Below are 15,463 nucleotides of genomic sequence, written 5' to 3'. Positions count from 1 at the left end.
TGTTCAATCTGTTGTTAAAGGGAATAAGCTGAATAATATGCAAATTGGTAAACTTTTAACATTCAACATGTATTTAAGTTATTAGTGATACGGATGTGGATGTGGATTTGGCTTTCCATACATTAAAAGTGTACTTTCAGTTGTACAGCCATTCTAATAACTGAAAGGAATGAAATCAGTTCTGATTATGCTTGATGATCTTACTTGAAATCTCACACACTGTGCCCCAGTTTTTTGTCATTCTGAAGTTTCAATGAACCCACCCAAGCATTAGAAATTGGTTTGTTCCTTTCAGTTTTATGGCAAGCTGTGGTGAATTTTGTAATGCTGAATATGTCTGTCTTCTGATGAACAGATCATCAATAAACTGCATGTTTCCTCCCTTCTTAGACACTGCTGTTAGCTTCTCTAATGCAACTTTCACTTGGGAGAAGAATGGAGAGCCAACACTGAAAAAGTAAGAATTTTACTAAATGATGTAATGTGTTTTTTCTGATAATATATCAATTAGATGCACTTTACAACAATAACAACAGTATTTATAAAGCACATTTTCATACAAAAGATATAGCTCAAAGTGCTTTACAGGATGAAGGAAGAGAATAAAGACAAAATATAAAAATAAAATTAGGCATATACTAATTAACATTAGAATAAAAGTAAGGGTCAATGGCCAGGGAGGACAGAAAAAACAAAAAAAAACTCCAGACGTCTGGAGAAAAAAAAAAAAATCTGCAGGGGTTCCAAGGCCATGAGACCGCCCAGCCCCCTCTAGGCATTCTACCTAACATAAATGATCTCAATCAGTCCTCATTGTAGTCAGGGTTCTCATGGAAGAACTTGATGATGACGGTAATGTGGACTTCTGGCCTTTAACACTAGAATTACCAGAGCCTATGAGAAAACTTGTAAATCCGGCCCACCTTAAATCCGTTCGCACCTCTCCGTCAGCGTCTTTTGTCCTGTAAATATGCCGATTAAGACAAGCACCAAGCAGCCTGCTATTCCACCCCCAACCCCCATCGCAGAACGTTCACTAAGTTCTCCCAGCTCATGCCTTGTTTGATTAAATGGGAGTGAACTGCTGGAGTTTTAGAGTGGAAATAATAGATCATTATTTGGAACACATGCATTTCATGTGTGTTCTGTTTCTACAGTAATCTGTGTAAACACATTGTTAAAACAGAAACTTTTTCATATTTTAGTAATAAATGTTACAAAATGTAGGCATAAACTATAGAATGTGTGAAGCCTGAAGTCCAAAGGTCAAATAAACACTTTCACAAAATTTTCAAGGATGATACAACTGCTTTCATGGCATAGCAGTAAGATTTGCTGACTTGTAATCAAGAGGCCACTGGTTCGATCCCCACTGCCTCCTATATTTGGCATTTTCAGTAGTGTGCTACTCTTATTGTTAATATTATACAGTACACACATACATTTGGTTTGCGTTTGTAACAGACCGTGTAGATTTATAGTACTGTACTTGTAAAAGTTACCTTTTTTTTCACTTTTATTCTCTCACTCACAATCACGATACATACTACCGCCCTAGGGATCTGACGCTGTTAGTTTTTATCTGAAAACCGGAAAAAGAACAGAAGAGATAGTAGGGGTTAGTACGGATTTTGGAGCCACCAAAATGATAATGATAATTAAATGCATATACAGAGAATTACACTAAAATGTAGCTATGAAAAAGCCATGTTACAATTATGGGTTTTCAGCAGTTTTTTAAAGTTCTCCTCTGTATTAGCCTGGCGAATTCCTATTTGCAGGCTATTTTAGCATAACAGCAGAAGGCTGCCTCACCACTTCTATTAAGTTTTGCTCTTGGAATAATAAGCATACACTCATTTGAAGATCTAAGGTTACGATTTGGAGTGTAAGGTGAAAGACATTCTGAAATTCAGGATGGAGCGACATTATTTTAAGGCTTTGTAAACCATAAGCAGTATTTTAAAGTCAATTCTAAATGGCACAGGTAATCAATGTAGTGACATCAAAACTGGAGAGATGTGCTCAGATTTTCTTTCCCTTATTAAGATTCTAGCAGCTGCATTCTGCACTTGTTACAATGGATTTTAATGTTCATTCACTCATTCAAAGAAACTAATAGGGCAGCCAAAGCCTATTCTGGTAGAACTAGGCATATGTTTGGAACCAACCTGTAACGAGACCCCAGGCTCATTATTCTTAATGACGTTGGAGGTAACCAGTCAATGTGGACGCAGACCCAGGCTGGATTTTGATTCAGACCCATATTAAGAATCAGTACATTTTTTTTGTTCATGTGTTATGAATATTCTTTAAACTTTATTTTCAAAGAACATGACCATATGTATGTTTCTGATTAATTGTTTAATTTGTGAAAGATATTAACATTTGCTTAAGTGTGTCACACTGCTATTTTAAACTCACAGCATTTTACATTTATTAACTTAGCAGACACTTTTATCTAATGACATAATCGAGTAAACATTAGTCAGGGGGACTGTTTCCGAACAAGTGTTACAGGACAAGGCTACAAAATTGAACACAAATGAAGAGATCAGAATGAAATGCAAGTTAGTTATAATTCCTTGGTTACAAAATCCCAACAGCTAATATCAGCTAGGCAGAAATTCACCAAACAAGAGAGTCTTCAAATGCTTCTTAAACACATTGAGGGAGTCTAAATTTTGAGTAGTGGTGGGCAGCTCATTCCACCAGACAAGAGCTATACATGAAAAGAGTCTGGATTGAGATTTGATGCCATACCAAGGTGTCATCACCAGATTCTGTTCATCAGCAGACCTAAGTGAGTGAGGGGGAGCACAAGACCTCACAAGTGTCTCACATTATATATAGGCGTTGATAACCTGACTACTCTGTAGGCAAACATTAGGGATTTGTTGCTAGGCTGCCCGGCACTCTTGCTAAGGAATACCTCCTAAAAGGCACTATGTTTCACTTCATGTAGGTGCCGCTATAATCTTACCATCCAAGATTACGGATTTACATTTTGAACAGTGTTTGTTTCAAGCTCATACTGTTAGGTATTCTGGTTACCATCTTATAGCTTCGTAAGTTTTCAATTTAGTTCATAGTCTTAGCATTTTGCTTCTAGTGATATTCTTGTAGTTTCAGTAAAAGTTCCTGGAAATTCTAATTTTGATTTTGTTTCTGATTTAGCACTCTGAATTGTTTTTTCTTTTTTGATAACAATGCTTTGTTATTCTAGAAAACTTTTTGTTCCTGTTGCACACATTTCATAGTCCATTTCCCAGCCCAAGCAAAACAGGGAGGTTGGCTGGAATTAAAAAAAAGAAAAATGTAAAAGAAATAGAAAATAGGCAGAGCTAGTGTGTGATGCGGTCCAGCTAAGCCACTTTGAGAGTTTGTGGCTAGCGAGCCACCATTTCACTATTTCTAATGTTTCCCAATGCTTATGCTTAGTATTCAATTTCACTACAGATGTACAGTTTTTATAAAATATTTCTATAGTGTTCTGTGATCCTCGTCATTAGAAATATGTATTTTGTACTGAAAGCCAAGGTAAAATGAAAGCCTGCTTAAATGAAGATATAATAACATGAAATGTTTGGATGCCAGAAAATCAAATCTGTTATCTTCAAATGTAACAGAAAGGCATTTGTCATAGACAGAATAAGAATGGTTTGCCTGATCACAAAGACTTTGAATGAATCCATTGTGAGGTGGATGGTGGCAGGCTGGTTAGCATGCAGTGCTGACACTCCAGGGAAGCAGAAATAGACTTTTATAGCTAGGGCAAAAAATGTGTACAATTGTAGCAGTTAGTGAATGTTAATGCACTGATAAGCGGTTTGCTTGGTTAAAGTTGTTGGCATTTCAAAATTCTATTAAACATTAGTTTTACTTTTGCCGGCTATGTACTGTAATGAAGATTATTCAGTTTTCTACATGATGTATTTGTTCATCCAATATTATACCTCAATCACTGCATTGTTTAACCTGAGGTTAAAAAAGAGCAACTCTGCAAAAGGCAGAATGAGGAACTAAAGGAGGATCTCCGGGTGCCAGAAAATACAATGGCCATCAAACCATGGATCTCTGTGTCTGTGCTGAAATAGGAGACAATGGTTTATCTGCTCTGTCAGAATAGGGAGTGAAAAAGTGTTAATTTGTGTTTTCTTTAGGGTTAGAGTTAGGGTAAGGGTTAGGGTTAAACAGCAGCCGCCTACTTAATAATAATGAAATGTGAAACAAGTAAACAGATCATTAGCTAATGTTATCCCATTTGCACTTGAGTATGCATCCTAAAATATCTATTTCAATAAAATATTTGAAAAGAAAAAATGAGAAAGCTAGAGAAATACTCATCTGCTCTGGTCCGCAAAACATTTTGATGTTGACATCAAAAAAAGAACAATGAACAGTTGTCATGGATGGCACGTCTGGCCAGCCAGGAGAAAGATAAGGCAGGAGACGTCCTATCTTTGCCATGAGATTGGCTGGAAGGAAAACATCATGGAGCAAACAAGGAGGTCTCCATACCATAGTTGGTAGCATCCCTAGGCTTCGGTACCCAAATGGACACCCGCAGGGCATGCAGGGGAATTGTAGTGCCATCCAGCAGCCCTGTTGGGTTCCCTGGATCATCAGGGGTTGCTACGGGGGTTTATGTTCCCTACTTTCAGGGACTTTCAATGGAATATGCTCTAGCACCAGAAGTACCCCAGGCTTTTGGATAAAAGTAGTCACTCAGATTTCCCCAATGTGAGTTGGAGTCAGATGGAAGAAGGCTAAAGCTCACCTGGGAGGTGTAGAGGATAGGAGAGAAAAAAAAGAGAAATACAGTTGTGTTGTATTTGCCACTGTTATAAAGAAGCCTTTGTCAAGGTAATTTATTACAATAAACCATTGATTTGAACTCAGGACTTGTGTGTGTGCAGTGTGTCTGGGGTTTTGGGTGCTGCATTGCTCCTTCGTGGTCACACAGTATAGATAATGTCTACTAATAACAGTAATGATTGATTTCTAAATGGAAATTGGTTAGACTGTAAATGGTCACATGTTAGCTTACTATGTATCTCATTTTTGTTTGTTTGAGGGTTATTGAGAAAAGACACAAATTAAGAGTTCTGTGTCTGTGCTACTCAGGTGTCTCAAGGGTCCAGCAGTTGTGGGGTCTCAGAATGCCAGGGTATGGTAACACATTTTGTTATTTTAAGATAATATCATTTTGGTATTGTAAACCGTTCAGTGTCTTACTAAGTATTTTGCCCACCCCTTTTTTAGAAATCTCTGTAAAACAAGAAACTTTCTCAATATTTCTGCTGGCAGCCAACAAGAAATGCATTTTCACCGATTTATATTCTAAAGAAATAAAAACAAAGATAAGCACTGTAAAAGAATATAAAGGAAAAGCAAGGACATAGTTATAAAATTAATAAAGACAAATGGAAAATTTATACTGTATATTACATAAAAAAAGAATATTTCATAAGCAGAGTTTTTATTTGAGTTCAAAGCTTATTAAATACATACTGTATTTAAACATATATAAAATCCTAACGGTTGTCTGTCTGTTATGCAGTAACAGACCTGGATATTTGTCTTAATCAAGAGCTTTTGACAAGACACACATAATTTCACCCCAGAACAGGAAGTGCAGGCTTCTTACCCATGTAATTGGGGTTCTCGTTCTTCTCGTGGCAAGCGCTACCTTATGCTCTTACATGACCACAGAATTGCAGGTTTGGGCTTCCTCCACCATGTTACTCCGAGAACAGAACAGCCATACAAGCACACGGTTTGGTTGTCAGGAAAAAAGTCACAGTGTCATCAGCTTGTATCAGCATCAGCATCACATTGCAGCAACCTCAGCAGAATGACCTAGGGGCTGTGTTTCATGAGAGGCACTTCTTTGATGACCATAGATGCGAGTGGTTCTAGTATTATAGATCTTGGCTGCTGCCTACAATATTACAAACTACTATATATAATTATACTATGACATTATTACCCTTTAACTTGACTTACACTGGATGGTAATTGTTACTGTTTGTGCTTCACAGCTTCATAGACTTAGGATCAAATTCCTGATCTATGTAGAATTTTCATACTCTCCCCATGTTTCTGTAGGCCTTCTGTGGCTGCCCCTGTTTGTTGTCAATGATGCACACATTAGTTTGATTAGCTTGGTGAGAGTGTGTGCACATCATTTCATTCTCGCCTAGTCTTATCTCCATTATAATGTTAACAGACATTGCCAAGATTTGTTTATCAATGAGAGTCACTATTTTACTGTATGTTTAATTTAACATATGTGTTTATATCTGAAACTGTAGAGTTTAGTCAGTTACTGTTACAATATTGTGCCAGCACTGCTGTGGTTCTTGCTGGCACCATGTGGCAATGGATTCTTGATCTTTATGTCATTCTTTTAGATAGTTCGCTCACTGTTGCAACACTAGTTGGAATTCATTTGTGACTTTGGCAGGCATGTTGGTGTTTTAGGCTACTCTGCAGCTAGCACTGAAGATGCTAATTTTCCATGCTTTGTCTTGGTAGAGCTCTATATTACTCTACTCTCCCATTTTGTATTATTAATGTGTAGCCTTTGTCAGAATGCCTCAAATCTCACAGACTTACCACTGTTAATAAGGTACTGTACCATATAACTTCTCCCAACCTTCCCATCTACATTTATAACCTCAGGAAATTAGGTAGTAAAAGACAAGCGGGAATTAAGTTATACTTTAAATAATGTATTATTGATAATATTCATAAATAATAACAATAAGCAAAGTACAAGTGAATATTGGCAACCACACAACCTGATAAATGCTGATGTGTAGTTTCAGGTGGCACACAGACATGTTTGTTACTTAAAATGTCTCTAGTTAAGGTATCATTTTTGGTCAGCTTTCTTCAGAACAAGCTGCATGCCTGTCTCAATATGGTTCCTGAGCTGTGCTCTTCATTGTGTTGTCCTTTCCATGGAAATGGTGTGTGACATGCTCCTTCATGATGATGGTGTAAGAGAGAGAGGGAGGAGTAAAGCAAGCAAATTTATAGACTTTCTGTCCAAACCTTACAACTAATAGGGCATTGTGGTACTTAATGGGTTTTGATTTAAAACCAAACAGGCAACTTTAGACCAAAAGAATTCTGGTGCGAACACCTGCCCCCAATACCATTTGTTAAGGTAAAGCTTGCCAGCTAGGTGGTTGGCCTCCATGTAGAGGATGATTGAGAGAGTCCTGCAGAGAATCACTGGCCAAACTTGTTTTAGGCACTGCCACCAACCCTGTCATAAAATTACAAAGACTCAGTCCTAAAGACCGAAATGGGGGGGTGGGGGGTTGGGTTCTTAACCATTAAACCATTACTGTTCTTATCAATATAATGTAACATATTATTACATTAATCTGCCTAAGTTACAAATAAAGACATACAAAATATTTATCAACATATACAAAATTTCACACCACAACATGCATGATGGGATGCCAGCTCATTCTGTTGGTGATTCTTCCCCAGACAGATTCAACTTTTCAGTGCTGTTACAATATTATATGTTCATGTGCTCTGAGCCTTAACTTGATGAGGACCACAAGAGGAACATAAATTAAATTGAATATGGGTGTCCAATAATGACCTGTCATCCTCTGTACAGTTGATTCTGCTGAGATGGACTTGGCCGTACCACAGCCCCGTATCAGCAGGTTCTGAAACAGATGGATAAGTGGATGGTTAATTTTGGATGATTAAGAGTAATGTTTCTTTCGTTAATCTTGTTATTTTGTTACTCCTTTGTAGCAATCTCTATCCCTGAAACTGAATCTCAATATAGGGAAAATCCATCCATCCATTATCAAATGCCACTAAAACACTTTAATGTGAAATAATGAATGATATACAGTACTAAAAATAGAAAATAGCAAAAATGAGTCAAGCTGAGTAAAGTTACCAGAGTTGTACACTGAGAGAAGGACAAATGTGGGTATTAAGTAAAAATAGAAATTAAGTGTCAAAATGTGAATTTACTTCACATCAGATATACAGTATATACTTGCGTTTAAGTTCTTCCGCTGATAAGTCGGGGCTTGATTTTACCATATAATTCCTGGTATTTTATAATGTTGATCATTTAAGTCGAATGTGGAAAACTCTATTGGTCCAAGAGATTATGATGTGCTAACGCCCAGCCGAGAGAGTAACCACGGAGCACACTGCCTTTTTTCTATGTATTGTGCCTATGTGACCACACAGTAATACCTGAACTCTTCTGAAGCGAATAGCACTGTTTTGTGTTTTTTTTTGTATCTCACACCCTCATACACCTTTATCGTAAGAGCATCCCTTATCTACGATGGAGCCTTCGATCTGAAAAAAATATAAAGCTGGTTTTAAATTAAACGTCATTGAAAGAAATTGGTAACTGTGCTGCTGCAACAAAATTCAATGTGTCTGAGAAACTGGTGCGAGATTGGAGAAAGCAAGAAGATTTAAAAAAAAAATGTAAGTGTTGCATTTTTGAATGGGCATATAAGTCGGGATCTGACTTTATGATCAATTGTTCAGGTTTCAAGACCCGACTTATATGTGAGTATATACGGTATTAGGAGTAGCACTTTCGTCTTGGGGTGTCCTCTCCACGTCCTCCAGTTTTCTTCCAGATGTGACACACCATATTTTTGGTGATCCAATAATGATATTACTTAGCCACATTATAAGTCAAGTGTAAAAGTGCTTATGATTGTATCACTCAAACCATGTTTTGAGCTGTTCAGGAGTAGGTAGAAGCCATGTTTAAAGAAAGTGTAAAGGAAAATGTGTTCTATCTGCAAGCAACAACCTCATAAGCCGAAGCTTCTTTAAAGTGTGTCTGTCAAAGGTTGAATCAGATCATTATCTCTGTCCGCGTACAATCCATATACAAATTGTGTGCCATGTGTAAAGGGCACTTTTGATTAAGTAATACAACTAAGTTTTCCCAGCTTGAGTGTGTAAAGTATGTGCTCTGTGATGGAGTGGTATCCTATGCAGGGTTGGCTCTGCCTTGTGCTCACTGCTGCCAGCATGAGCCGTGACTGTTCACAACCCTGTGGATTTATACAAAATGAGTAAATGAATAAAAATGGTATACCTGAATACACTGATAGTTTCTTAAAAAGCATGTAGATGTGGATAAGTACATTTTGCTAATTATACTATTTTAAACACTGAAAAATTATCATTAATGTGACATCCTCAGTGTTAGGCAGAGTTGGGGTGGAGTGGTGGCTCTGAGGCTAGGGATCTGCTCTGGCATTCGGAAGGTTGGCGTTTCAAATCCCATAAATGCCAGAAGTGACTCTACTCTGTAGGGCCCTTGAGCAAGGCCCTTCACCTGCAATTGCTCTGTCCTATGTATGACGTTAATACGCAAGCAGGTCTTCTAAATTACAGGGAAAAACCTGGTGATTGGTGGCAGGACTGGCAGTCCAGCCATCGTAAAAAAAAACCCACACTGTTCCAGTGTGGTGCTGAGGTGTCACCCACTGCACCCAGTCCCAATCTGGATGGTTTGTTGTGTGGTGGGTGCGTCACCATTAGGGCATGCTCCCTACCTCTCCACTCTCTCACCATTAGGCAAAGTAGGAAAAAATGACCAGAGAGAGGAGCAGGAAAAAGAGGAAGAACCAAGAAAACTCTGTTGTGTCACTGGGCCTGACAATACTAATCTTCAGGTCTTTCTTTTTTAGGTGTCTTGTCTGCTCACTTTCCTCCACATACACCTGTGACACTTTAAAACATTAGAACAATCTAGATGAGAACAGGCCATTCAGCCCAGCAAAGCTTGCTGGTCCACATAATTCTTCTAAAATAACATCAAGTTGAGTTTTGAAGGTCTTTAAAGTCTTACTGTCTACCACAGGATCTGTGGTTCTCTGTGTGAAGAAAAACATCCTAATGTTTGTGTGAAATTTACCCTTTACAAGTTTATAACTGTATCTCTGTGTTCTTGCAGAACTCATTTTAAAGTCAGTCTCGATCCACTGTACTGATTCCCTTCATTATTTTAAACTCTTCGATCATGTCACCTCTTAATCTCCTTTTGCTTAGATAAGATTTTTAGAGAATTCCTTGTAATGTTATGTCATCAGTGTCTTAACTGCTGCTTTAATGCAAAACATGTAGCTTAAAGTGCCTTAAAAGATGTTAAAAGGAAAAAAAAAACAAAAGGTAAAGACAGAAAAGTAATAAATTAGTAAAAAACACTTACAGTATATGAATGAATTAATTAATGAAGTTCCAAAAATAATAAATAACAGTAAATCAATATGCACTTATATGATACAGATAAACAAGTAACAGATGAAGTAGACTACTAACTTATAGACTAAATTGCTAAATGTATTTTTAGGTCTAATGCTATAGTCAGATGGCAAGGGAGAACAGAAAATAAAAACTCCAGCTGGTAAGATGCTTCTAAGGCCAAAAGACCACCCATCTCCCACTGGGCATTCTAAAGAACACAGATATGCTTAAGTCGTTTCTTAATGTTTTAACGCTTCATCCCTCCTCTCCTCTCCTCTCCTCTCCTAGAAGATTTGATGCAGTGGGTCTTGTAAGCACAAATAAATCACACACAAATATTTGTTTGCTATTTTCCACAATCTTGGAGGCCATCATGTACAGTATATGGCGTCATCTTATGAAGCAACGCCAATGCTGCACATGACTTCCAGAAATGACGTCTCCAGAGACCGAGATACATGTCATGATAACAGTACCACAAAATGGTGTGGTGGTAAAATAAAAGCATCACAATAATAATATTTACATAATTTCAATTAAAAAATTAATAAAGAACTTCCTGGAAAAAAAAATGTATTCAAAGCATCAAACGTTTTTACTTTTGGCAGCATCGTAACATCACAGACATCACCCTGTAAATGCAGGACATTAAAGACCTGATGTCTAGTTTCAGATAAATCCAAATTACTGCCTTTAGTCAGCTGAATTCATCAATGGGTTAGCCAGAAATACAATTTAGACTTATAATGAGCAGCATTGCCTCATCGATGTAACTTCCTTAATTGCTTAATGAACAGTTTTTAGTTCTCTAAATGTAGAAAATGAATGATTTATTGTGATCTGTGAGACCTTTGGAGAGAAGCCCTCAAGGATTGAGGCAACAGTTGCATGTTCAAAAACCATCGAAATCCATTAGTGCTGTTTGTAATATGAACATAATTAACATTCGCTGGAGTGGGTTATGTAATTTTAGTTTGCAATTTTCTGGGTCACATTTCTGAAAATTTCATCCATTGTCAAATCTTTTTCATTTGCTTCAGCATCAGGTGCCAGGCAGGAGCCAATCCTGGGCAAAGTGCCAGGCTATCATGGACACACTCCCGCAACTGCACACACCAGACCAGCTAAATCTGTTTACAATTGTAATGCTCATGTTAAGCATTTTGGTATGCTAGCAGCAACATAGGTTGTCAAGGACAAGGCCACCACTAGGTTGACTTAGGGCAGGCCCTTCTGACACAGCAGAGGAGTACAGAGTTGCCTTGCAAACTTTACCCTTTAAGTGCTGCAGGTGGGAGATCTAGCCGGGTGTCAGTGGAGTAAGCAGATCCAATGATTCCTGTAATGGTTGTGGTGAGGCTGCGAATGACCTGGAGAGGGGGTTTACAGTCACCTCACAGTTAGGGTGCTCATTGAGTGCAGAGTTAGGGGCAGAGTATAACGCAAAGAGGATCCATGTTTTGGAGAGAGTAAGAGGACTTTCATCCTTTACCAAACCATCTTAATGAACTTCAGCATTGTGTGCTAGGAAGAAAGCAACCTCTGACAAGGCCTGAGGTCATTGCAGGGCACACTCCCACACTCACTCACACCACTCATTGTTAAGGAATCTGAGAGGCTGGCCATCCTTCTGCCCCAAACTACAACACCAATACACCCGCATAATGCCACACTGTGACTGTGCATTGATATGGGGCCAATTTAAGGTTATTATTTAGTCTCTGCAGTTCATCTTTGAAATATGTTGTCAAAATCAGATTACCTGGAGAGAAACAGTAACAGAGAGACTATGCAGACTCCAGCAGGCAGGGCTTTGAACTTAGGACCATGGAGATGTGAGGCAGCAGCACTACTACGCCACTGGAGCACACTTGCTTAAATTCGGTAATGTTCTTCTGTAGCTGTGTAGTAAGTTCTTTATCAAATCAATATGCTGCTGACACATCTTTTAGATGTTCTATGCTTGTACAGTATGTTGTAATTTTCATTTGGGAAATATTATAAGAAATTAGTTGTGTTTACTGGTTGTGCCTGGGAAATTTCATAAGACAATTTGCTTCTGTTACAGTGCCATCAAATAATTGGGTGTATCAGAAGTGCTGTGTAACTAAGTGCTTTTCTGTACACAATATTTCTAATATTTTTTTTTACCAATTGCAAATATTATTGGCAGGTGTAGTGTTGTGGATACCAAATAGTAGTAGTTACATTTTTTAATGAATGATTTTAATGGACTCTTTGTTTAATTCTATTAAAAGGGAGAGATTTGCTTTTTTATTACTATTTGGTCTTGATGACTGATTTTATCGTAACTTCATAATATCAGTTCTACAAAAAACAGTATTGAACAGGGTAGTGGTCAGCTTCACAGATCTTCTAGCCAGGATTTGAATTCCACATCAGGAGTTGTCCATATGAGCTTTTACAAAAGTTGGAACAGTGTTCATGGATACAGCCTCCTGAGTTCAAATCCTATATCTGTTCATACTCTCCATGGATCTGCGAGGGGATTTCCTTCAAGTACTCTGGTTATCATTCTACATCCCCAGAGATGAGCAGATTAAGTGAAAGAGTGACTGTGAATTGGCCCCAGTGTGGACATGGGCATGAGTGCTGCTGGGACTGACTTTGGCCCTCCATGCGCCCCAAACTGGGTTAAGAAGGCCTGAGAATGTTAGAGTAAGTTATTAACTGAACAACTAACTGGAATTACAACCCATGGAAGAGTTTGCTCCAGACCATACAAGCATCAAAACATCTGAAATCACTTAAAGAAGCACCCAGTTCAATCTTTAAAAATGAAAAGCCCTGTAATGTTAATTACATTAAAATCAAATGAAAATGAAAGTTAATGTAACATTCAGAATACCATGAAAAGCAACATTTACATGATTACATCCAATTGTTCTGCTTGTCTCTGATTTTAGTGTCACCTTGGATATTAAGCCAGGAAAGTTGGTGGCAGTGGTGGGAGCAGTGGGATCTGGCAAGTCCTCGTTGGTTTCTGCAATGCTAGGAGAAATGGAACTTGTTAAAGGCTATGTAAATACTAAGGTAAGAATAATATTTATATACTGCGTGTGCAAAATGTATACCAACAAGCTGGCAAAAAGTGGACAAGGAAAAAAGGGAATTGAGTAAATGTAAGTGTCTGTAAAAGCCACACAATAACCTGAGAATGACAAATAAGATGTAGGGAGGAGATTTTATAAAATACCCGTTTGAGGACAAACTGTCCTTTAAAAAAAAAAAGAAATGAATCCCATCGACAACTTGTGTTTAATCCTCAAGAGGTGGATGGACAAACAAAAAACCCCAAATTCTGACAAACTCCAAGCATTGATTAGGCAGGAATGGGCTGTCATCAGTCAGGATATGGACCAGAAGTTGATTGACAGCATGCCAGGGCGAATTGCAGAGGTCATGAAAAAGAAGGGCTAACACTGTAAATATTGACTTTTTGCATAAACTTAATGTAATTGTCAATAAAAGCCTTTGAAACTTATGAAATGCTTGTAATTATATTTCAGTATACCATAGAAACATCTGACAAAAAGATCTAAAAACAGTGAAGCAGCAAACGTTGTGAAAACCAATACTTGTATCATTCTGAAAACATTTGGCCATGATTGCACAGCCAAAAGCTACTTGTAGGTTTCATAGAGCAGCTTTCAAATGAAAGGAAATGTTTTTTTTTTTACACAATTCTTGAAAACTAAAATAACTGAGATCTCTAAGGGAACAAAAGAAGGGTGTCAAAGTTGCAATACCTTCACAGCTGTGCAGAAAGCGTGAAAGCATTCAGTCAGTGTGATGGAAAGAAATTGTGGACCTGTACAATCAGTAGGCTATTTGTCTTTGGCTATATAATTTGAGTAATATTGCTCATTAAATTGGAAAACTTGCATATGAGTAAAGGGTTGACCCCTGGGGGTACAATCCTTACCACCAGTAGGTTTATTATTTAAATCAGTGCCATAATTAACATACTAAAATATTACGTGTAATTAGTTTCAACACCTTGCTATGCTGTTGTTTTTAAATCCACAAATTTTTGGCCACCTTTTGAGAGTGTCAGGTTTTTTGGATGCATTTGAAGGTCACTTAGTCATTGCAGTATTATTAGACAAAGGGTTACAGCTTATACAGTGCCTTCAGAAATTATTCAGATCCCTTCACTTTTTTCACATTTTGCTATTGCAGCATTGTGCTAAAATCATTTAATTTATTTTGTATTCATCCAACAAAACTCAATACACCAGAATGAAAAAGTGAAAGCAGGATATTAGAAATTTTTGCAAGAAAAAAAAAACAAATATCACATTGACACAAGTTTTCAGACCCTTTGCTATGACCATTGAAATGTGGGTCAGGTGCATCCCAATCTATTGATCACAATTGAGATGTATCTACCTCTTGTTTGGGGTACCTGTTCACCACCTGTGATGAATTCAATTAATTGGACGTCATTAGGAAAGGCACACACCTGTCTATAGGCGATCCCAAAGTTGACAAATTGTGTCAGAGCAAAACCCAAACCATGTTGAAGGAATTGCCTACAGAGCTTAGAGACAGGATTGTGTCAAGACCCAGATATCTGGGAAAAGCTGCAAAAAGTCCTGTAGCAATGAAGATTCCCAACAGTATAGTGGCCTCCATAATTCTTAAATAAACAAAGTTTGGAACAATCTCAATTGTTCCTTAGAGCAGGTCACCTGGCTAAACTAAGTAATCATGGGAGAAGGGCCTTGGTAAGATAGGTGACCATGAACCCAGAGAACCTATGTGGAACTCCAGAGAATCTTTGTGAAGTTGGGAGAAGCTTCCAAAAGGATAACCATTGCTGCAGCAGTCCACCAATCTGGACTTTATGACAGAGTGGCTAAATAGAAACCTCTCCAAAGTGAAAGAGACATGGAAGTCTGCTTGGAGTTTGCAGAAAGTCATCTAAAGGATTCTCGGACAGAGAAAAACAAGATTCTCAGGTCTGATGAAACCAAGATTAGTGAAATGTCCTGAGCAAACGATTATCATTCCAGCAGTGAAGTATGGTGGTGGCAGCATCATACTGTGTGGGTGTTTATCCATGGCAGGGGCTACAAGCTGAACGGAGCAAAGTATAGAAATATCTGTAATGAAATCCTGCTTTGGAGCACTCTAGACCTCAGACTGGGCCAAAGGTTCACCC

General features: G+C 38.0%; 1 protein-coding gene across 1 annotated transcript in view; it reads left to right on the top strand.

The window, feature by feature from the left end:
* abcc2 (ATP-binding cassette, sub-family C (CFTR/MRP), member 2) overlaps positions 1-15,463 on the top strand; it is a 174,423-nt gene that overhangs the window by 97,936 nt on the left and 61,024 nt on the right. Inside the window, exons 15-16 of the mRNA XM_039775026.1 lie at positions 391-457; positions 13,203-13,329. Of these exons, the coding sequence (XP_039630960.1) occupies positions 391-457; positions 13,203-13,329 (194 nt within the window). The remainder of the gene's footprint in view (positions 1-390; positions 458-13,202; positions 13,330-15,463) is intronic.

Source organism: Polypterus senegalus, chromosome 1 (genome assembly GCF_016835505.1).
Source record: "Polypterus senegalus isolate Bchr_013 chromosome 1, ASM1683550v1, whole genome shotgun sequence".
In the NCBI taxonomy this organism is placed as follows: domain Eukaryota; kingdom Metazoa; phylum Chordata; class Cladistia; order Polypteriformes; family Polypteridae; genus Polypterus; species Polypterus senegalus.
This window is presented reverse-complemented; position numbering and strand designations above follow the sequence as displayed.